At 45.7% G+C, this 23,768-nt stretch overlaps 1 protein-coding gene across 4 annotated transcripts in view; it reads left to right on the top strand.

The window, feature by feature from the left end:
• Nucleotides 1-23,768, top strand: part of LOC123755350 (uncharacterized) — a 160,537-nt gene that overhangs the window by 99,958 nt on the left and 36,811 nt on the right. For all 4 annotated transcript variants that reach the window (XR_011229168.1, XM_069327623.1, XM_069327621.1 and 1 more), the window contains one exon: nt 10,438-10,690. Coding sequence is in view for 3 of the 4 variants with exons in the window: in XM_069327623.1 (XP_069183724.1) it covers nt 10,438-10,690 (253 nt within the window). In the remaining variant the exon portion in view is untranslated. The remainder of the gene's footprint in view (nt 1-10,437; nt 10,691-23,768) is intronic.

Below are 23,768 nucleotides of genomic sequence, written 5' to 3'. Positions count from 1 at the left end.
TGCTGTTTTTTTTTCTTCAAGGGTGGTGTGTGTGTGTGTGTGTGTGTGTGTGTGTGTGTGTGTGTGTGTGTGTGTGTAATTACCTAAGTGTAATTACCTAAGTGTAGTTACAGGATGAGAGCTACGCTCGTGGTGTCCCGTCTTCCCAGCACTCTTTGTCATATAACGCTTTGAAACTACTGACGGTCTTGGCCTCCACCACCTTCTCACTTAACTTGTTCCAACCGTCTACCACTCTATTTGCGAAGGTGAATTTTCTTATATTTCTTCGGCATCTGTGTTTAGCTAGTTTAAATCTATGACCTCTTGTTCTTGAAGTTCCAGGTCTCAGGAAGTCTTCCCTGTCGATTTTATCAATTCCTGTTACTATTTTGTACGTAGTGATCATATCACCTCTCTTTCTTCTGTCTTCTAGTTTTGGCATATTTAATGCTTCTAACCTCTCCTCGTAGCTCTTGCCCTTCAGTTCTGGGAGCCACTTAGTAGCATGTCTTTGCACCTTTTCCAGTTTGTTGATGTGCTTCTTAAGATATGGGCACCACACAACAGCTGCATATTCTAGCTTTGGCCTAACAAAAGTCATGAACAATTTCTTTAGTATATCGCCATCCATGTATTTAAATGCAATTCTGAAGTTAGAAAGCATTGCATAGGCTCCTTGCACAATATTCTTTATGTGGTCCTCAGGTGATAGTTTTCTATCTAGAACCACTCCTAGATCTCTTTCTTTATCAGAATTCTTTAAAGATTTCTCACATAATATATAGGTTGTGTGGGGTCTATGTTCTCCTATTCCACATTCCATAACATGACATTTATTAACATTAAATTCCATTTGCCAAGTGGTGCTCCATATACTTATTTTGTCCAGGTCTTCTTGAAGGGCATGACAATCATCTAAATTTCTTATCCTTCCTATTATCTTAGCATCATCAGCAAACATGTTCATATAATTCTGTATACCAACTGGTAGATCATTTATGTACACAATAAACATCACTGGTGCAAGAACTGAACCCTGTGGTACTCCACTTGTGACATTTCTCCATTCCGATACCTTGTCTCTGATTACGGCCCTCATTTTTCGGTCAGTTAGGAAATTTTTCATCCATGTTAGTAGCTTACCTCTCACTCCTCCTCCCCCTCCTCGCTCAGCTTGTTGTCGCCGTGTGGGGGCTTAGTGGGCGGCTGCCGGAGTGTGATGCTCCTTGGGACAGTCCTCTGTCCTTTTCTAGCCTTGTGCTCCTGCTGCCGTCCTCTCCAATTCTGCTGGGCACCTTTTCCTTTTCCTTCTGTTTCGTTTTTCTCCCCCCTCTTCTCCTATCTGCTTGCCGTTTCCTGCCGACCTTTTGCTCGTTCTGGTTCTTCCCTTGGACTTCTTCTATTTTGACGCCCGGGTGCTTGAGGAGGCATACTCTTGCACCCGTAGAACTGTTGTACCCGACGTCGAGAGCGAGGGGAACCTTTTATTGTCAATCCCCCTTTCGTCACTGAACCCGATCTCGACGGACTGTCAGTTTCTTAAGGTGGCGTTTGTGGGGCGTATACTCACGACGCACCCCTAGGAGGCCCCGGCAAGATCGGCGATAGCTTCTTGTTGGGTGTCCTGCCTCTAATTGTGGCTCCATGGTGGGTGTAGGGGCACATTCGTGAAGGAATTCTTCTTTTCGTAATGATGATGACCCCTGTTTCGGCTGCTTCTGGTTTACCTTTTCAGGCTCGTGGGGTGGGCGACCAAGCCCCCGAGTCGGGCCGTGTTGGAAGACCGGGCTCTGTAGCCTCCGCTGCATTGGGTCCCGACCTTGCTCCTCCTTTGGCCTCTCTGACTCCTTCCCCTGGCTCCCCTCCCTCCTCTGTGGTTGGGTCGAGCCCCAAGCCCCCAGTGGTGACTACCTCGTCCCCTGGCGCGGCTCCTTCTCTAGTTGTAACTACTGCGCCTTTTAACCCCTCTCTCTCTGGGGGTTCTCACCGCCGTCCTCGTCACGGCCGCCCTCACTCGATTCCTTCCAGTTCTGCTACCTATCAAGCCTTGTTTGGTCCCGCTTCGTGGGCCAAGTATTTTGATCTCCCTCTTGAGTCTGCGCCTCCTGACGATTTCTCCCTCCATCGACATCTCGTTGATTCCGTGGATGCCTCCATTACTTTCAACCCCACTCGTCTCGGTACACGTGTTGTTGCTGCACCTTCTCAGGATGCTGCTTCCCGCTTGGCTGCCTTATCCTGCCTTGGCGAGACCCCTGTTCGGGTCTCGAAGAACGCTCAGTTGAATGCCAGTGTTGGCACTATTTTGCTCCCGCCCCATGTTGCGACCGGTGTTCGGGACCTGCGCGACTGCCACGACGATATTCGACATATCCTTGCTTCCCAGGGCCATTCTATTCTCCAGGTGGACACGTTTACTCGTCCCCCTCATGGTAGTCGCCGTCAACCCCTCCGGGTTGTGAAGATTACCTTTGATGGTAGGACCCTTCCACCCTCTGTCATTCTTGCTGGTGCCAGGTGCTCTGTCCAGGAGTACATTCCTTCTCCTCGGCTCTGCAACAAGTGCTGGAGGTTTGGGCATGGTGCCCTCCGCTGCTCCGGGACTGTCTCTCTCTGTCCTTTGTGTGGTGGCGAAGGTCACTCTAAGTCGGAGTGCACTTCTCCCCAGGCTCGTTGCCTCAACTGCGGTGAGGCCCATCCTACCTTCTCCCGTGCGTGTGTCCATTACAAGCTTGAGGCAGCCGTCCTCAACTTGAAGCACCGGGAGCGTTTATCTTTTCCTGAGGCGAGACGCCAGGTTCGCCGGCTCCCGCCTTATGCTAATATCTCTTATGCTCGCGTGTTGCGCTCTTCCTCTCCTCGTCCTTCTCGCCTTCCTCAGACTCACAACCGTTTCCGGGCCTTGGACCCTGATGTGCCCACTGCCCCCTCCTCTGTTCCTTTGGGTTCTCTCCCGAAGGATCCTCCTCCTGGTCCTCTGTCTGGGGTTCCCCTTCCTTCTACCCGGTCTGTAGTGTCTCCTGTGTCTTCTTCCTCGTCTCCCTCCGTTCCTCCTTCCCATCCTTCCCCTCCGTCTCTTGACTCTCCCCGCCGCCTGTCGGTGCGGGCTGATGTCCATCGCTCTCCAAATGGCCGTCATGTGTGCTTCTCCTGTTGAGCTTCTCCTGTTGAGACGCTAGAATCCGTTGCCCAGTACGTGGTTGCTGGGACACCTGTCTCTTTACGTCAGAAGCGTAAACCTGGCTCCTCTCCTTCCTCCTCCCCGGCAGGTAAGAAGGTTTCGCTTTCTTCCTCGGCCCCTACTTCTGCCTCTCTCGCTCCTTCCCCTCCCATTTCGGTGGTTGCGCCCCCTGTTCCTGCTATGGAGGTTTCTTTAGCCCCCGCTTCCCTCTCCGTTGCTGCCCTTGCTGAGGTACGCTCCCCTCTTTCTACCTCTCCTCTTCCTGCTGCTGTCCTTGCCTGCTCCTCTCCGTTGTCTCCTCCTCTTCCTCCTCCTCCTCCGGACCCCGCCCGCCCACCTCTGATCTGTTCTCCCGTTTCCTTCCCTCCGTCTTTGCTCAGTTTACCCATGCCCCCTAACCCTGACTTTGCTGACCCTGATCCCGACCCTGATATTCTTTAACGTGCTCTGTTGCTCTTTCGCTTTTGTTTCTTCCTTGTTCTCTGTTTTTGTCCTTTCTCTTCTCGTCGTTGTCCATTCTTCAATGGAACGTTCGAGGTTATTACGCCAATTTCCTCGAACTCCAACTTCTGATTTCGCGGTTTTTGCCCCTTTGTGTCTGTCTCCAGGAGCCGATGCTTGGTGCTCGTCCTGGTCGTTTTCGTGGCTATTCCTTTCTTTCCCCCCCCCCCCCAGCTGTTGCTGGGGCTTCTAATTCTTCTGCTCTTTTAATTCGTGCTGATGTTCCCTTTGTTCCTTTACTTTTTCCTTCACCTCTCCATTGTTCTGCTGCTCGTGTCTTTGTGGGGAAATGGTACACTGTTTGTTCCATTTATCTCCCCCCGAGTGTCCCGCTTTCTCTTCCTGATTTGAAACACCTCCTGGACTCCTTGCCGGTGCCTGTGCTCCTGCTGGGTGACTTCAATTGTCGTCATTCTCTTTGGGGTGACGTTCTGACGAATACCCGGGGTCGCCTTCTTGAGCCGTTTCTCCTCTCTTCTTCCCTGTCTCTTCTGAATTCTGGTGAGCCCACTCATTTGGACTCTCGGACTCGCACCCTTTCTTGTCTAGATCTTTCTCTCTGCTCTTCTTCTCTTTACTTAGATTTCACGTGGCAGGTTCTTGATGACCTCCATGGAAGTGATCATTTCCCCATCCTTGTTTCCTTTTTCTCTTTTCGCCCTTCCCTCTCTTTCCCTAGGTGGCAGTTTGCTAAGGCGGACTGGACCCTATTTTCCCTCAGTGCTACTCTCTCTGACCTCTCCCTTCTGCCTCTCTCTCGCGCTCAACTCCTTTTTCATGACACTGTCTTCAACGCTGCCCTCCGCTCTATCTCTCGCACTTCCTCCCGGGGTCCACGGAAGTGCGTTCCCTGGTGGAATGCGGACTGTGCTCGGGCTGTCCGCTGTAAGCGTGCAGCCTGGAAGAGGCACCGCCGTAGGCTGACGACCGATTCTTTTTTCTTTCGGAAGGCGAGTGCGGTGGCCCATAGGGCCATCCGTACGGCTAAACGTGAATGTTGGGCATCTTAAGTCTCAACAATTAAGTCCGAAACTCCTCTGGCCCAGATCTGGAAGCGTATCCGCAAGATAGCGGGTAAATTCGTTCCCGATGTTTCACCGGTCCTTCACCTCCATGATACTCTTGTGGCGGACCCGTTGCAGGTCGCTTCCGTACTGGGTTCCCACTTTTCTTCTGTTAGCTCTGGTCTTCATCTTCCCCAATCTTTTCTTCTTCGTAAACCTGCCCTTGAGTCTCGTCCTTTAGATTTCTGCACTCGTCTTCAACTTCCCTATAATGATCCCTTCTCTCTCTCTGAACTTCGTTCTGCCCTGGCCCTCTGCGGTTCTACGGCGGCGGGCTCCGATGGTATTCATTATGAGATGCTTCGCCATCTCCCTCCGTGCACGTCTCAGTATTTACTGAGTCTGTATAATCGGATCTGGGAGTCGTCGTCAGTCCCTGAGGACTGGCTTGATGCCGTTGTCCTCCCTGTTCGCAAACTCTGGGTACTTCCCCTAAGGACTTTCGCCCTATTGCTCTCACAAGTTGTGTCTGCAAACTCTTTGAACGTATGGTTAACGTTCGTCTGATGTGGTTCCTGGAACACCATCACCTCCTCTCCCCTTCTCAATTTGGTTTCCGCAAGTGCCGCAGCACGACAGATGTCCTGGTGAACTTGGAGGTCTATATTCGTACTGCTTTTGCTGCGAAGACCTCCGTTGTTGCCGTCCTTTTTGACCTGGAAAAGGCTTACGACACCACTTGGAGATATCATATTCTATCTCAACTTCATTCTTTTGGCCTTCGTGGTCATCTCCCTTTCTTTCGCCGCAGGTTCCTCTCCCGTCGTTCCTTTCGGGTGCGCCTTGGTACCGCGCTCTCTGCCTCTTTTCAGCAATACGAAGGTGTGCCCCAGGGTAATGTTCTGAGCACTACTCTTTTTCTGGTTGCCCTCAATGGTCTTCTTTCTTCTCTTCCTTCTGGTGTCTTCTCTGCTCTCTATGTCGATGATCTTACCCTTTGCTGTCAGGGTGATGATTCGCCTCTCCTTCAGCGCCAGCTTCAACTTGCGATTGATGCCGTGTCGTCTTGGGCCGCCGATCATGGCTTCAAGTTCTCTACTTCTAAGACTTGTGCCATGACTTTTACGCGGAAACGGGTTGTTCTTCGTCCCTCTTTGTCATTTTATGGTCATCCCCTTGAATACAAAGATTCCGCAAAGCTTTTGGGGTTATTCCTTGACACTCGTTTGTCTTGGTCTCCCCATATCTCTTTCCCCATATCATATTTCCCATTTTCAACCTCTGAATATTATCCTTTGCCTGCAATTTGTTGTTTATGAATTTATAGAATAGACCTGGTTCTGTTTTACATTTGTCTGCAATCCCTTTTTCAAAATTTCTTTCTGCCTCTCGTCTCACTGCCGTTTAGTTGTTTCTCGCATCTTTGTATCGCTGGTATGTTTGAGGGTTTGGCCTCTTCCTGTATTAATTCCATTTTTGTGTCTTTTGGTCTCTGGCCCTCTCGCAATTTCTATTGAACCAATCCTGTTTCCTAGTTCTGCATCTTTGTTTTGGTATAAATTTTGTTATGCCTTTATCATATATTTCACAAAACTTGACATACATCTCATTCACTTCCTTGTCTAGCATCAAGTCTGTCCAATTATACTCACTAAAAAAAATTCTAAGGTGGCCATAATGTCCTCTCCTGAAGTCAGGTTTTTCAACTGCTTCAACCTCCTTATTTTCTTCCAGATTATAACGCATTGCATACTTTATTCCCAAAAATACATGGTCAATTCTACCCAAGGGAGGAAGGTACTGAATGTCAAATATCTCTTCCTCCTTCCTGGTAAATATCAAATCTAGCATGGAAGGAACGTCCCCTTCCCTCATCCTCGTTTAACATGTTGATACAAGAATGTTTCCAGGATGAGGTCTACAAATCTACAGGTCCAAAAATCTTCTGTTTTAGCTTCATATGCTTCCCAGTCTATGGATTTCAAGTTGAAGTCACCGACTATAAACAGTCGTGATCTATCGTTATCCGCTCTCGCTATAATTTCTCTCATTATTGTTATAAGACCTTCACATTTACTTCCTAGCTCCTCCTTTGACCATGTGCTGCTTGGTGGTGGACTATATGCATTTATGATCATTAGTTTATCATCCTCATGGCAGATCTCTAGTGCTATTATGTCAACTTCTTGTGGATTGGCAGTCATTATTTCTTTCACCTTTAGGTATTCTTTCACCAGCACAGCAATGCCACCGCCTTTCCTAATTTTTCTGTCCCGTCTCCAAATTGAGTAGCCCCTTGGGAATATGACCTCATTTAAAATAACATCTTCAAGTTTTGTCTGGGTGAGTCCAACAATGTCTGGTGTCTGCAGCTGTATTACATCATTTAACTCCAGTATCTTCGATCTCACTCCATCTATGTTGGTGTATGCAATCTTCAGGAACTTGTTCCCCCTCTCCTTATTCTTCACTTCCCCTCTCTCTATTGATTTTGTTGGTTTGCCTTTATGTACCACTTTACTGGCCTGCCTACCCCTATCACTTTGTAGAAAAAGAATTGATGTCTTCTTCATTCCTGCTCTCATTTAAACTTTTTGCCTCGGCGAGGTTCAGTTTCAGCTTCTCTCTGTCTTCTTTTGAAAGATCTCGTCTCAACGACCACTTTTTCCCATCCTAATCACATTGTAATTTTCTGGCATTCCTTAGTACTTCTTCCATCTGTTTGGCACCATTTAGGGTGATCCTCAAAGGTCGATCTTTCCCTTTTACGCATTTGCTTATTCTCCTGTAGTCGCACACATTCTCTATGGTAGTAAGACCTTCTACGAGGCCAACAATTTTATCTACTACTTTCGCTTCTTCTACAGCTCTTTCTGACCTAGATGTTATCTCCTTTTCTTTGCAACCAAAAATTATCAGGGATTTGCTCCGATCAACTGTGTTTTGCACCAACTTCGGGTTAGATGCCAATTCCTTTCTCACTTCTAGCCTAATGTTTGTTTTATCTTGGTTGCTGCAGTGTTTGGCTTCCTTTACTGCTTCTACAATTTTTTCCTTCTCCTTGGCCACCTGTGCATAGGTGAGTTGCATATCTTTCTTGCACTGTTCTATTCCCTGTGTAACTTCTTCCATCTGTGCTGACAAAAGCTGTTTCTCCTATTGAATTTCCTTACCTAACCTATTGAAGTCATTTATGTTTAAATTTACTTTAACTTCTTCCAAAGCTATTTTAAGAGTTTATTTTCTTCTTCCATGGCTTTGCAATTTGTTTCCAATTGATTTTTATCCGTGCACAAGTCTTTCACTATATCCTCAAGAAATAAAACTTTGCTATTCAAATGGTCATTACTTTCTTTCAATTTACTAATTATTTCTACAGGAGAGTTCACTATAGTATCTAATTTTACCAACTTGTTGTGTAGACTACTAATACCAATGCTTTCTTCGTTGAATCCCGCAAAATCAAGCTCTGTTTTGTTTTTCCTCTTGCCGGCGGCCATCTTGAATGTTCTTCTCTGCACGTGAAACACTAGGGCAACTTTTTCTCATTTGATTTTTCACTTCCCTTGGCACATTCCTGTTATCTCGCCTATTTTTCAAAAGCACTATACCTTTATGTTCTCTGGGACACCACTCACTATCATCAACCTGTACTACAATACTTAGGATTGTTTAAATATGCTGGAGCTCCTCTGATGCAAGTGTTGACCCTAGGGGTGTCACCTTTTTCAATGTGTGTATGTGATGGTGCACCGATGCCAAAACAAACCAAATACAGTATCCACTCAATTTAACGGCCTATATGGGGCTGTACCCTAGTCGTTATTTCCGGAGCTCCGTTATTTCCGAAGTTAAGTCGGGTCGGGTAATTTTTCAAGTAACATTCAGGTAGGATATATTTTATACTGTATAACTAAAATTAAATAAAGTTCATTGTGTAATTGCATTCCAATTTAGTGCCACACCGACGATTAAGCCAGTTGTTGGCTGCTGCATGGATGATGTGTGAACACGGTCTGATCAAGCCCAGATGGGTGGAAAAAAATTGATTCATTCCTTTGTATTGCAAAATATTTCGTGTATCAATCAGCAAGTTAATATTTTCTCAATAATATTTTAGAGATGTGTTTTGATTTACCCTGAACAGTGCAGGTAATGTATTTTTAATGTTACAACACACGCTGTGGCGGCCATGCCATAACAATGGCGATCGAGCCTTGTCACCGAGAGCTAGCCAAGACGAAATATTTTGAGCTCACCTATTCTCTGCTGATGATAGAATATACATTTGCAGAGACTAATATGTAGCTTTTGTTGCATGTTCATGTGTTTTGATTTACCCTGAACAGTGCAGGTAATGTATTTTTAATGTTACAACACACGCTGTGGCGGCCATGCCATAACAATGGCGATCGAGCCTTGTCACTGAGAGCTAGCCAAGACGAAATATTTTGAGCTCACCTATTCTCTGCTGACGATAGAATATACATTTGCAGAGACTAATATGTAGCTTTTGTTGAAAAAAAACAATTAATATCTTGTAATACTATAATAAAATTGGTAAATTGACTTACTTTTAATGAAGCTGAAGATTACGAAGCTGTGAAGATTACATCATCCTCTGCAGCGCTTGTTTTATATTATTTATATTGTATACAGGATACATACTGTATGTACACTTATTTTCAGGCATATTTTAATAGAGTATCCTTCTGTTTCTTGATGTCACTTACTGTACTTTTCCCGATGTTAAACTCTGCTGCTGGTCGTGCATGAGAATATCCTTTATCAAGTTTCTTAATTAACTCCAGCTTCTGTGCAACCGTCAGGCGCTTCCTTTGGGTAACTTTTGGCATTTTGTAAATTAAAAAGAAGATCACAATTACAGTACAGTAATATCCTTCACAATTGAAGCTAGCCGCGCGAGTTCACAGTAAACAATGGGAACACATGGCCCGGCGGAGTACATTCTAGGTCCGTGGGAAAAAAAATACCTAGTGCCTATACTATAAAAGGTATTTAATAAGAAAACAAAGACTTTTGCTTAATAAAAACTGTTTCAAAATATTTTATTAATAATAATTTACAATTTTCTTCATTAAAGTGAATCATTTTAAAAGAAAATTAAGATGTAATATATGACTCTGGACGATCCAGGTCAGTGGCCTGGTCGCCATGTGAGGGGACGCTGATGCCACAACAAACCCAATACCGACCGTCGGTAATATCGACCGCAGACCGGTATAGCAGGCTCCAGATACCGGTCTCCCAAACCGGTCGTTAATACCGGCAGATCGGTATAAAAGAGACCGTTAAATTGAGTGGATACTGTCCTATGGTTTTATGGTCCGCCAGCTACTAATCTCCAAACTGGCTGTTAGAACTGGCGGAGTGCTAAATAAGAGGTCCTTAAATAGAGTGGATGATACACAAACGACTTGATAATGATCCTGGATGGACTGAAATGTCATTGTTTCTTCATCTTCTCGTGTGTGGTTTGGTCATCATGATACTGTATATTGATACTCCATAATCTTTGGATTTTCAGCATGAATTTGTTACCACAATGCATGCTTCTAAAGGTGTTGGGAGAGAAGAATTAAGGGAACATTAGAGTAGAAAGGAACACATGCACTTAGGTGTCTTGAATGTCTCTTGAAAAGTCTGCCTTTTCTTCAAGTCCCAGAGCTTTAGTTTGGTAATCTAGCTGTATGGTATGTATGAGCAAAAACAGCATACTGTTACTAATTATTAATACACTTTCCACAGATACAACCTTGGCTCAGGAGAAGTAGAGGAAGTGAGAGGCAAATGTGAAGCAGTAATGAAGGCAGTGATCACTGTTGGATTAACGAGTCCCCCTGAACAGTTCCCAGAGATGGCAGACACCGTGCTGCAGGGGGTGCACATGATAGTCCCTGCGGTAGACCCTGCAGCATTTCTGGCTTTCATCCATCACTTGCTAGCAGTTGATCATGATCAAAACTTATCATGGTATTCTACATTCATGTTATATAACATGGTAAGTATAAATTAATGTTGAATATAATGTTCATATCTGTTGAGGCCTTTTGAAGCTACCTGAGCTAGTGCTGGTACTGGCAAGACTTTGCTAGTTGCACTTGGGTGCCGAGACCCACCCTTGCCTACCAGAAGTCAGAGTCTGGCATGCTGTGCAAAGTGAGAAGTGTCTGCAGATCATAGATTAACCCAAAACCATTGAATGATCCACCTTGAAGGATAGGTGCAACATGACAAGGAACTGCTTGAAGGAAATAAGGACATGCAAAGTAAACATGACAAACAATTGTTGCAGCTGGGTAATTAACTTATTCGTGAAACGTGGGACAACCACCATATAGTGCCACAATCCACTTGGGGTCTCGGACAGCCTGCCACACCCCATATAAGTTGATTTTGACAAACCACCGAATCCTAATGGAATAAGAAGGAAGAGCAGGGATTGGGAACTATTAGGCACCTTCTGAAAAAGAATTACAGTTAACAGCTGATTTCTGATGGTGACCCCCCTCGGTAGCGTCCTTTTCTATGGAGAGCCCCTCCAGCTTCCCGGAGTTTACCGGGCTGATATGTATGTACTGTATTAGACTGTGGCATCAGTCAGTTCGATTGGAGTTCTTGCCTTACAGGGGACCACGAGCCAGAACCTGGCCCCCTTCCCCCCTCAAAGAGGCACGAGGAGCAATGGCCTATAGAAACCCCTATGTGGTTAGAAGCATTCCATGTCTGCCATCGACCAGGCTAGGCACCCAGAAAAGTAGGCATCCCAAAACAAACTCCACCTGGTTCAAAATTGCTACTGAAAGCCGAACTATCAAGCAGAACTCCTCAATCCAAAAACAAGCAAACAAGCATGACATCACAATTGACGCCGTGCCGCGTCTGCATCTGCGCAGCTCCTCCTCCTCCCTGGGAGGGGGAAGGGGGAGCCCCAGACCCCTGTGCTGACCATCCAACCCCAGTTCTGAGGCTTGTCGAGTGGTGGTCGTTCTGTGCAGTACCGTGCCTTTGCGGTGTTGTTCTGCTGTGTGGTGGTGTGCGGGCCAGGAGTAATTCACGAAGTACTGGGGTTGCATGCACCTAGGGCCATCTTCCCTATATGCCCTGTAAGTACTGCCCTTGCGGCTTGGGGTCATCTTCCACAAGTCGTTCTGGGACAACTTCTATAGGGATCTTTTGCTGCTTGGTGATTGCTTGCTCTTGGGGTCAGCTGGGGTTTTCATAGCCGCTGTTTGACCTTGGGTAGTAGTAGTAGGTAGTATTGTCTCTGGTAGGGGGTGCAAGGTACTGTGCAGCTTGTCACCTATTACACAGCAGCCAGTTCTGTTCCTCCTGGAGACTTGGTACTTTTGTGGGGGTTTTCTTTTTCTTTTTGTTTGTTACCTGGTGGGGAGTCTGCTCCCTCTGAGAGGGCCAGGGTCTGGCTTGTGGTCCCCCAGGAGGCAAGAACTCCAATTGAATTGACTGATGCCACAGTCTAGAAAATAAAAACATAAGAATGAAGGCAAATGCAGAAGGCCTATTGACCCATATGAGGCAGCTCCTATTTATAACCACCCAGTCTCATTCATATATGTCTAACCTACACTTGAAACATTGGTTACTATGTGGTAATTGGTTCCACAAATCAACAACCCTGTTACCGAATCAGTATTTACCCAGGACTTGACTAAATCTAAACTTATTCAATTTATACCCATTGTTTTGTGCTCCTTCTTGTGTTGGTACTTGCAAAACCCTATTAATATCCCCTTTGTTATGACCATTCATCCAATTGTACACCTCTGTCATGTTACCCTTAATTATTCGCCTTTCTAGAGAATGTAATTTAAGCTTTGTCAATTTTTCTTCACATGACGGGTTTTTAATTTGGGGGATTAACTTTGTCATCTTTCGCTTGATGCGTTCTAGTGAATTTATATCCATTCTGTAGTACCAGAGCAAGATATAGCTGAAGAACAACACTAGGTGTCTTACTATTAATGCTTTGATAAATAAATCGCAGTGTCCTACATGTATTTGCCTTATTACAAACATTTGTGCGTTGATTTTCTGGTGGAGCCCCCTTCGGCTCCCCGGAGCTAATCGGGCTGATATGTATGTTTTAGACCCTGGCAAGAGTCAATGTGCATGGAGTTCTAGGCCTACCGGGGACGCCAAGCCAGAACCTGGGCCCTCTCAGAGAGGCATGATGAACAATGGCCTATAGAAACCCTCACTTGGTTGGAAGCATTCTATGTCTGCCATTGACTGGGTCAGGCACCCAGAAAGGTAAGTGCCCCAGAACAAACCTCTCTTCTGGTTAAAATATTGCTCCTGAAAGCTGAACTAGTGGACAGAACTCCCCAAATGAAAACCAGCAAATAAGCATGATGTCACCACGTCACCGCGCCACTGTCTGCACAACCCCTCCGCCCCTCCCCCATCCTCCCTGGGAGGGGAAAGGGGAAGCCCCAGACCGACTATCCACCCCTTCAGTTCTGTGGCTGATGTGACTGAGCAAGGTCATCCACCACTCGCTCCTGTTTTCCCAGTTCTGTGCCTTGTGGTGTGGTACCCACAAAGTGATGGTACACGAGCCAGGAGTTATTTCACAGCTACTCGGGCTGCATGTGCCTAGGGTCCCCTTCCCCAGGTGCCCTATAAGTACTGTCCTTGGGGCCACCTTCCACAAGTCATCTTGGGGTCTTCCTCCGCAAGGCCTATGCTACTCTGTGATTGACTGCCCTTGGAGTCGGTTGAGGTGTTTCATGCACTAATGTTTGCTTGCTCTGTTCACTTGTCTCAGGGTGACACTTGCTGGTTGTGCCTCCATCATGCTGCCTGTTGGGTCGGTGACACCTTCGACCCGGAGTCCTGCGAGTTTTGTTCCTTGTTTGTGTTGGTCGCTCTTTTCTTGTCAGCGTTGGCCTCTGGGGTTGGATCGGGTAGCTTCCTGGCACTTTGATTTTTGCTCTTTTGGTCCTCGTGATAGGTTTGTTCACTTGCAGCCGTCTCCTTCTTTTCTGGCGAAGAATGAGACTGCTGCTTTCTGGAGGGGTCCTTGGGTTGTTGAGGCTTGGTTGGTCAGGCCAGGGGTGCATCGTGTGTTGTGTCCGGTTGCGGCCCTCCGCCGTTATTTGCGCGCCACAGCTTCTGTGTCCGGGGGGGGGGGGGGGGATGTGCTTTGGATTGATCCGGTTTCCCTTCTTCCCTGTTCCAGGGTGCTGGTCTCTCAGGTAATCCGCAGGGTTATTCGGTCCAGCCATCCTGCAATCTATCCCTGTGCCCACGGTGTTCGTAAGTTTGCTGCTCTTGCTGCTGTCTTTGGCAACATGTCTTGGGCTGACATTCGGGCACGAGGATTTTGGCAGTTGAACAGGATCCTGGCTGTGCGTTACATAGTTAATGTTCCTGGGCCTCATAGGGCCTGTGTTGCTTTGGGTCAGCAGTTGCAGCCAGTTGCCTCAGCTTTGTGTTGAGGAGCGAGCAATGATCGCCTCCCAGATAAGTCCCTCTTGTTTTTGTCTTTTGGAAAGTAGCTCTGGGGAGTCGATGGAGCTCCTCCCCAGAAAACCAACGTTGATTGTAATGAATCGCCATTTTCTGGGTGAGACCCGGAGGCTCCCGGGCAACCCTCCCTCCCTCCGATTGGTGTTTTTTCACGCATTTTTGACATCCAGCCTCAGAACTGGGGTCTTGTCTTGGGTAGCCAGTGCGAGGGGTCTGGGGCTCCTCCTTACCCCTCCTGGAGAGGAGGGAGCTGCGCAGACAGTGGCGTTGCGACGTCATGCTCGTTTGCTCGTTTTTGTTTGGAGAGTTCTGTCCAGTAGTTCGATTCTCAGTATCAATTTTTTTAACCAGAATAGGGGTTTGTTTTGGGATTCTTACCTTTATGGGTGCCTGACCCGGTCGATGGCAGACATAGGGCTTCCAACCACATGGAGGGTTTCTGTAGCCCATGGCTTCTTGTGCCTCTCTGAAGGGGGAGAAGAACCACGAGCCAGGTTCTGGCTCGTGGTTCCCTGGTAGGCTTAAAGAACTCCATTCACACTGACTAATGCCAAAGTCTAATATTAAAGCTGCTATTAGAACAATATCTAACTCTGGCCCCAGACAGCACTCGGTACCCTTACTCAAATCTCTGAATGTTATATTAAGTCACTGCACATTCTCTCTTGTGTACTCTATATATTTAAAACTCTGAATTGTAATGTCAATCCTGACCTTCAACGCTTCCTAGAAGGTTGTAACAGAACTCATGTGCACCACACCAGAAACAAATACCTATTTGATATTCCAAGAGTTAGACTTAATCAAACTAGGAATGCTCTACAAATCAAGGGACCCAGAATGTGGAATGGCCTTCCCAATTATGTCAAAGATTGTACCCCTCTCAACCAGTTTAAGATGAAAACTAAGTTCTATCTAATTAACTCCATGTAACCTACCTACCTTCTAAATGTCAACCCATGTCTTACTATTTAAAAAAAAAAAAAAAAAAAATGCTGTTTGTTGACCAACTTGAATATTGGCTATTTTCTACTATGTTCCCCCCTTTTTTTTATCTTTTATTATTATTTCTTCATTCAACACAATTTATACTTTAAGCTCAATTACTATTAAGTTTTAGTCTAAGTGTTTTCCCCGACCTCTCCTTGCCCGAAACACTATGCGTACTAGTGGCTTTAGGTATTGTATGTACTACCTCTATCTTTAAATCTAACAGAATGTTTGTACTGTAACTCTGCAACTTTGTATGTACTGTTCCTAAATAAATTATTTTTATTATTATTATTATTATTAGCAATATCAGCTTGGATAGCTCTGGGGAGCCTCCGGGTCTCACCCAGAAAATGGCGTTTCATTACATTCAATGCGAGTTTTGTGTTCAGAAAACGAAAAAGCAGAAAAACAATGAAATTCTGCCCAAAGAATTTAAACTTTGTCGTCACTAGGCGGGATACACTTGTAAACTGAGGGTGTCTCTTCCCACACCTAGCAAAATCCACGCGCTCGTCATCCCATACATGTATCAACAAACTCAAAATCTGAGGCAAACCTCGAACACAGAGTCAAATTTTGCAAGGAAATTGACCTTGTATACCAAAAAATTCGTAAAGAGGGGGCTTCATAAACCGAGGTTCCACTGTATAAATAAATAAAATAAATAAATAAAATTTAACCTGGATGCTAAGGCCCTGTTCAACCACCAAAACGCCCTGTGCCCGAATATCGGCCTAAGACACATCAACAAACCAGAACAGTCACTGAAGTAAAAATCCTGCCCAAAGGAAGGATCATAAGTGCACAATTTGCCCAACTGCTTGAACAACTGCCAAGGCACCCGGCAGTTGCTCAACATTGAGATGGTGGTTTTGCCGCCAGAGCAAAGCTTCAAGAGATAGGGAAAGCGATGCCGACTGACAGTCCCAATCTAGGACCAACCAAGTTCGAACCTGGACTTGGCTCAGAACTAACTAGGACTTCGACCAGGTCACCAGGAAACTGATCCAAGTGTTGGAGAGAACTTGACAAACACTTCCAGAGAATACATTATCAACCAGGCTGTAATTACCTAAGTGTAGTTACAGGATGAGAGCTACACTCGTGGTGTCCCATCTCCCCAGCACTCTGTCATATAACACTTTGAAATTACTGACAGTTTTGGCCTCCACCACCTTCTCACCTAACTTGTTCCAACCGTCTACCACTCTGTTACAAAAGTGAATTTTCTTACATTTCTCCGGGAGTTTTGTTTCTTCAGTTTAAATCTATGACCTCTTGTTCTTGAAGTTCCGGGTCTCAAGAATTCTTCCCTATCAATTTTATCAATTCCTGTTACTATTTTGTATGTAGTGATCATATCGCCTCTTTTTCTTCTATCTTCTAGTTTTTGCATATATAATGCCTCTAACCTCTCCTTGTAGCTCTTGTCCTTCAGTTCTGGGAGCCACTTAGTGGCATGTCGTTGCACCTTTTCCAGTTTGTTGATGTGCTTCTTAAATAATGGGCTGCATATACAACCGCTGCATATTCCAGCTTTGGTCTAACAAAAGTCGTGAACAATTTCTTTGGTATTTCTCCATCCATGTATTTAAAAGCAATTCTGAAGTTAGAAAGTGTAGCATAGGCTCCTTGCACAATGTTCTTAATGTGGTCCTCAGGTGACAGTTTTCTATCTAGAACCACCCTAGAACCACTCCTATCTAGAACCGCTCCAAGCAACAGCCTGGTGGACGAAACTCTCACAAGTCGGGCCTGGCCTCGGGCAGAGCTTGGGGAGTAGAAGAACTCCCAGAACCCCATCAAGCAAGTATCAAGCAGGTACCCCTAGTTCCCTTTCTTTGTCAAAATTCTTTAACCCTTTAACTGCGCAACGCGCCTGCAGGCCCAGGCTTCGGGTGCGCAACGTGCCTCCCGGTGTTTGTATTTTTCATGTCCAATTTAAAAGTGGCGCGCGGTGATGTGGGTATGGAATAGGTAGCTGGGGGCCCCAGTGATCGTCCGCCATCTTGAAAAAAAAATCCCAGCGTGCCCCGCGGCCGTGGGGAGCCCCAGTTCCCAAGCAGCAACCATGTCTGACGCATCGTCAATGAGCTTCCGTGCCACGGCGACTCGCAGTCATGGAAAACGACTCTCTGAGGAGGAAATTCGCGATATATTGTACGACGACGGTGCTATGGATGATGACCTGGACTATGATCCAGAGAAAGATCTGACACAGAGGTCCAATACGAGTGAGGGGGAAACAGAAGTGGATGATGTGGCGAGCGTGTACGGTGCACGCTTCTCGCCCGGCCTGTCTCGCCGCCCTGGGTCAACACCGTTATCACCACCACCATCATGTATGTCCCCAGATGCTAGTTCATTATTCAGTGACAGTACATGTGACAAATCTTTCTCGGAGTTCAGCGACATTGGCTCTGATACGAGTAGTGTGGACGACCCCAGTACTAGCAGTGGGGGTGGTACCAGGCAGGGTTTTGCTGCCTCAGCAACACGTGCAGGCAGGCGGCGGCGTGTCTCCCAGCATGACGACAGTGGGCCCTCAACATCGGGTGTTCGTGGTAGGCCTACGGTTCGGAAATCTGCCTCAGCGTCAAGCATACTCTCACGCAGCTCCAGGAGCAGCAGCAAACGACGTAGCCGTGGTTTTGGTGCCTGTGGTGGTGTTGGCCGTGGTGTTGGCGCCAACACCAAACCCCCTGGTGTACTTGTGTGGGAGGATTGTGCCACATTTGTGCCCCAAATACCAACGTTTGTTGATACCGACGTTGGTGTTACAACTTTATTCCCGTATACCGGTGATGATATGGCGGACATGGAATATTTCCAGGCATATTTCGACAATGTCTTCATGGACCATCTTGTGACCGAGACAAACACATACGCCCACACCCTCATAGACGGCAGCATATTACTTGCCTCATGCCTCACGCGATGGAAGGATACGACAATCAACGAGATGTACGTGTTTCTCGCTATATGTATGATGATGAAACACTCTGAGAAAGTTGTTGCCCAGGACTATTGAAACAAAGACAGCCTTGTTCCATCGGCCATCTTCAACCGTTACATGTCGAGGGATAGGTTTCTGTTGATTCTGAGGTGCCTGCATTTTGAAAACAATGCAAACGAGGACAGGCAGGACAGACTGTGGAAGGTACGCAAGGTATTCAGCGACCTAAGAGGGAAGTTCAGGGATTATTTTGTACCTGGACAGAATGTCGTTATCGATGAGTCGCTTGTATTGTTCAAGGGCAGACTGACATTCAAACAGTACATCCCTTCCAAGCGGCACTGTTTGGCCTCAAGTTTTTTGTGCTGTGCGATTGTGAGACTGGTATCGTCCTGGACATGATCTTGTACAGACGTTGACATACCAGCTCATGATGAACACGGGTTCTCCGGCAGTGTCGTTAAAACCCTGATGGAGCCGTTGCTGAACAAGGGCCATATACTGTTCACCGACAACTAATACACCAGCCCCCTGTTGACCAGATACCTCCTCGCTCACATCACCACCATATGTGGCACTGTGAAGCTCATCAGGAAGGAAATGCTTGTGTTTGGTATAGGTATAGGTGTGGGTGAGTGCCAGCTGCGCAAGTGCGACAAGATGCTGTCAGTGCAGTGGAAGGACAGACGGGAAGTGAATATGCTGACGAGGAGTCACACCGGTGCCATGTTGGACACTGGCAAGGTCCATTATCAGACACACAACCCCATGTACAAGCCGGACTGTGTCATAGACTATAACGTGAACATGCGCCTCGTCGATAAGTGTGACATGATGCTTGGTGGTGTGGAGTGCGTACGCAGGTCAGTGAAGTGGACGAAAAAGTATTTCTTCCACCTCATAGATGTTGCAGTGCTCAACTGCTACAATACGTACATGTGGAGTCCGGCAGGAAACAGTCTATACGTACCTTCAGTGCCAGCGTGGTGTCACAGCTGCTGGCAAAGTATGGCAAGGAGGGCTCCGTAGTACTCCGCGGGGTGCAAGTAACAATGCCACACGCAGCCCCAGACAGACTGCGGGGTAATGAGAACTTTGGGGTACACATGCTGGAGTACTGTCTCCACTCAATCATCCGGACTATATGGGAAGGACCCCCAGCCGGATTATCACATTTTTCGGATAATGGTACTTTTTCCACCTACAAGTCCAAAAGTGACCATTTCCAACTATTTTTATACTACAAACAACATAATTTGAATTGCCTTGCCACATATAATTATTAAATATTCAACTAGAAACCTCAACTTACCTTGTTGATGTTCATCTTCTTGATTGATGCCACACATCTTGAAGTTAAGAATTCTTAACAATTTACGTAACCTATACTAACACAACACTAAAATTAACACTTAAAATTATTGTACAGTTCATTAAGCAAAGTTAGTTTTGACTGCCAGCTGCTGAAGCCTCATTGGTTGAAAGCATTTGGGTTGCCTGTGAGGCCTCGCTTGTTGAAGGCGCTTGCATGCTCCTCACTTGTTGAAGCGCTTGCATGCTCCTCACTTGTTGAAGCGCTTGCTTGCGCCTCACTTGTTGAAGGCGCTTGGCTTGCCTGTGAAGCCTCACTTGTTGAAGGCATTTGGCTTGCCTGTGACGCCTCGCTTGTTGAAGGCGCTTGCTTGCGCCTTGTTGAAGACACTTGGCTTGCCTATGGCGCCTCACTTGTTGAAGGCGCTTGGCTTGCCTGTCGCGCCTCACTTGTTGAAGGCGCTTGGTTTGCCTGTGGCGCCTCACTTGTTGAAGGCATTTGGCTGCCTGTGACGCCTCACTGGTTGAACAACACGTAACTTGTCTTTAATTGCTAGGACAACTTTCTTCCTCTTAACACCTCCAGAACAATTGATGCTGCTACCAGACATAGTCTTGGCCAAAAATGTTTAAAGTTACTATGAAAATAAAAGTTATTTATAAAAATATTTCACTAATGGCGCAGCACTGTGTATAACACGAGGGACGGACGCACATGGGTTGACCAGTGTTGGACGGGTCCACTTGGGGTGGGCAGCTATAGCGCGTTACGTAGACCGCCAGGAGGAAAAAACTCAATATTTTTTAAGGAAACTTCAGCCTATGCACATTGCTTTTAGGAAACTTATTTATTTGTTATTACATAATTACTAGTACTTATTTCATTTGTTTTTTGGCTTTGATTAATTGTTCTAAAATTAATGGTAATTCCTGTACCCAGGTGGTCCCTCCCGACGCACCCCTCCCACCCTCCCAACACCACCCACCCACCCCACCCCCTCCTCCACCATGCGTCTAGAGCCACAGACGGGATTAATACGGTATGGCCGAATTTTCATCCGGCCAAACCAGCTTTTATCCGGTTCCTGTGGCCATTTTGGCCGGATATTGTGATAACTTTATCCGATCACGATTTTGGCCGTATAGGGCGTTTTCCGGATGTTTGAATCCCGGATAATCGCGGGGTTACAGTATATGCCAGGCACAGCATCACGGGAGAAGGGTAAACGTGCATGCATAGTCTGCAGGAACACCACACGCAGACCACAAAAGCGTAGATGCATCAGCACCTGGTGCGTGGAGTGCAAGGTGCCACTCTGCCCCGTTGGCTGTTTCGCAGCATATCACACACTCGCGGAGTACTGAGTGTGTGTGTATATAGTGTGTGATACTGTACAGTGTGTATATATAATGTACATATAAATATATTTGCATGATATATTAGAAATAAGTGCAGGAAAAGCGAACCATTTTGTGATGCATGTAACAGTGTCTACGGGCAGTACGGATGTTCTACTGCCATAATATGGTGTACATGGTCACCATACATCGGTTTGGCACGTAAAATGTAATCAAATGTATTTGGAACTGTGCGCAAAAAATGTGCAAAAATATATTCGCTGCAACTCGCGCGCCCCATCGGCCCCGGGAGCATACTGCTCTGGCGCATGGGGAATGATGACATCACGCCCCACCTTTCGGACCCCCCATAGCAGCCAAAGCAAGTACAATTTCGAACTTCCGTTGCTGTACCCATATACAAGGAGGGGTTTTTGATACTTTCAGAAGAAAAAAGAATTTTTTCCCGAGGTTTCATTTCTTGCGCACTGGAGGGGTGTCATATTTATAGGCTGCGCAGTTAAAAGTTAAAGATTGCTCACATAATTTATAGGTTGTGTGGGGGTCTATGTTCTCCAATTCCACATTCCATAACATCGCATTTATTCACATTAAATTCCATTTGCCAAGTGTTGCTCCATATTCTTATTTTGTCCAGGTCTTCTTGAAGGGCATGACAATCATGCGCAAGTTTCTTATCTTCACTATTATCTTAGCATCATCAGCAAACATGTTCATATAATTCTGTATTCCAACTGGTAGATCTTTTATGTAGACAATGAACATTTCCGGTGCATGAACTGAACCCTGTGGTACTCCACTCGTGACATTCCTCCAATCCGATACCTTGCCTCTGATTACGGCCCTCATTTTTCTGTCAGTTAGGAAGTGTTTCATCCATGTTAGAAGATGTCACCCCCTCCAATTAATGTTCCAGTTTCCAGAACAACCTCTTAGTGGAACACTGTTGAAAGCCTTTTTTATGGTCCAGATAGATGCAGTCAACCCAATCATCTCTTTCCTGTAATATCTCTGTTGCTCGATCATAGAAACTGAGTAAGTTCATTACACAGGATCTTCCAGATCGAAAACCATACTGTCTGTCTGATATTATACTGTTTTTCTCTAGGTTTTCTACTCAGTTTTAATTATTTTTTCCAATATTTTGACTATGACACTTGTCAATGATATAGGTCTATAATTAAGGGGGGTCTTCCCTGCTGCCACTTTTGTAGATTGGAACTATATTAGCCTTTTTCCACACACCATCTACAAGTTCTGTAAACAGGGATGTCTGAAAAATCAGTTGAAGTGGAATGCTGAGCTCAGGTGCACATTCTCTAAGAACCCAAGGTGAAACTCCATCTGGACCAACTGCTTTGTTCTTACTAAGCTCTTGAGCATTCTTTCTACTATGTCTCTAGAACCTCTATGTGCTCTGTTGTTCTCTGGAATTCTTATTGTGTGTGGTTCCCTGAAGATTTCATTTTGTACAAACACACTTTAGAACTTTTTGTTTAACCCTTAACATGCTCGGGGTTTAATATCCTGCCATCTCCACAGGCGCATGTCATTTTGAAAAAAAACAAAAAAAATTTTTTCTTTCTAACCTGTTAATTTGTGTTCACTGATCACGGGAAAAATAATAAAAAACTCGTAAGTGGCATATATTGCCCGCTATAGGGCGGGGAAGTCTGGCAAATTATAGGCGCTGACTCAGCGTGCGTCCCAGGCGGTCTGTTGCTCGCAAGCTGTCAGGCCAGAGTTGCCACAAAGAGATAATTACTGAATTATTTCAATGTCTCCGATTGATTTTTCATACTTTTTTTGCTGTAATATTATTCAATAGTGTGTAGTTTGATATATTTATATAATAAAATGAGTGAATCATTGCTGTACTCAAAAATATGGTGTGCATATTGTTGATTCAATTATGTTCATCAATCAGTGAACAAATACTTTGTCGGTTATTACACTATAAGCACAGGTTATATATAAGTATTTGCATGTTTCGTTCACTATAACGAACCACTAAGTAGCTATTATGAGTCAAAAAGTAATGAGGAGTGACCGCCATGTACCAGCCAGCCACTCCCGCCCTCCTTCCAGTCATCTGACTCACCCTCATTCTCCTCCCACAATAATGTTTTTGCTATAATTCACTATATACAGACGTTATATATAAGTATCTACATGTTTTGTTCATCATAACTGTACATCTAAGCTTGTATGGTGAGTAAAGGCACAGAGATGTGGCTACTCACACAGTCAGCTGATCGGCGGCCGCCCTCAAGGTCAGACGCACTAATATTTCTCCTCCAACAATACTGTGTGGTGTTATTACGCTATATATCTTATATACAGACGTTATATATAAGTATCTACATGTTTTGTTCACCATAACTGTACATCTAAGCTTGTATGGTGAGTAAAGGCACAGAGATGTGGCTACTCACACAGTCAGCTGATCGGCAGCCGCCCTCAAGGCCAGACGCACTAATATTTCTCCTCCAACAATACTGTGTGGTGTTATTACGCTATATACACACATTATATATAAATATCTACCTGTTTTATTCATCATACTTGTACAAATAAACTGGTATGGTGCCCAAAGACCATCGTGGTAACTAGTAAACAACACCGTCGTCTGCACAGTGGCGTCGTGCAGACGACGCCACCGCCCTCACCAAAATGGGGGCTCCAAACCTTCTCTTGCTGTTTATACCCTCTATACGCACGTTATATATAAGTATCTACATTTGTGTTCACCATAGCGAACCACTAAACTGGTATGGTGAGTGCAGTCAATAAAAGGTGGCCACACACAGTCAAAAGACATCGCCACCACCCTCCTCCCACAGCATTACACCTCCTTCCATGGCGCACAGCGCTAAATATCACCACAATCCTGCTATTATCAGAACCCTGGTCAGTTTTATCACAGTCAGGGGTCTTCTGTAATAATATCATCGCTACATAATAGCAT

Source organism: Procambarus clarkii, chromosome 20 (assembly GCF_040958095.1).
Source record: "Procambarus clarkii isolate CNS0578487 chromosome 20, FALCON_Pclarkii_2.0, whole genome shotgun sequence".
NCBI lineage: Eukaryota > Metazoa > Arthropoda > Malacostraca > Decapoda > Cambaridae > Procambarus > Procambarus clarkii.
The sequence above is the reverse complement of the archived record's forward strand: the minus strand, read 5'-3'. Positions and strand labels throughout refer to the sequence as shown.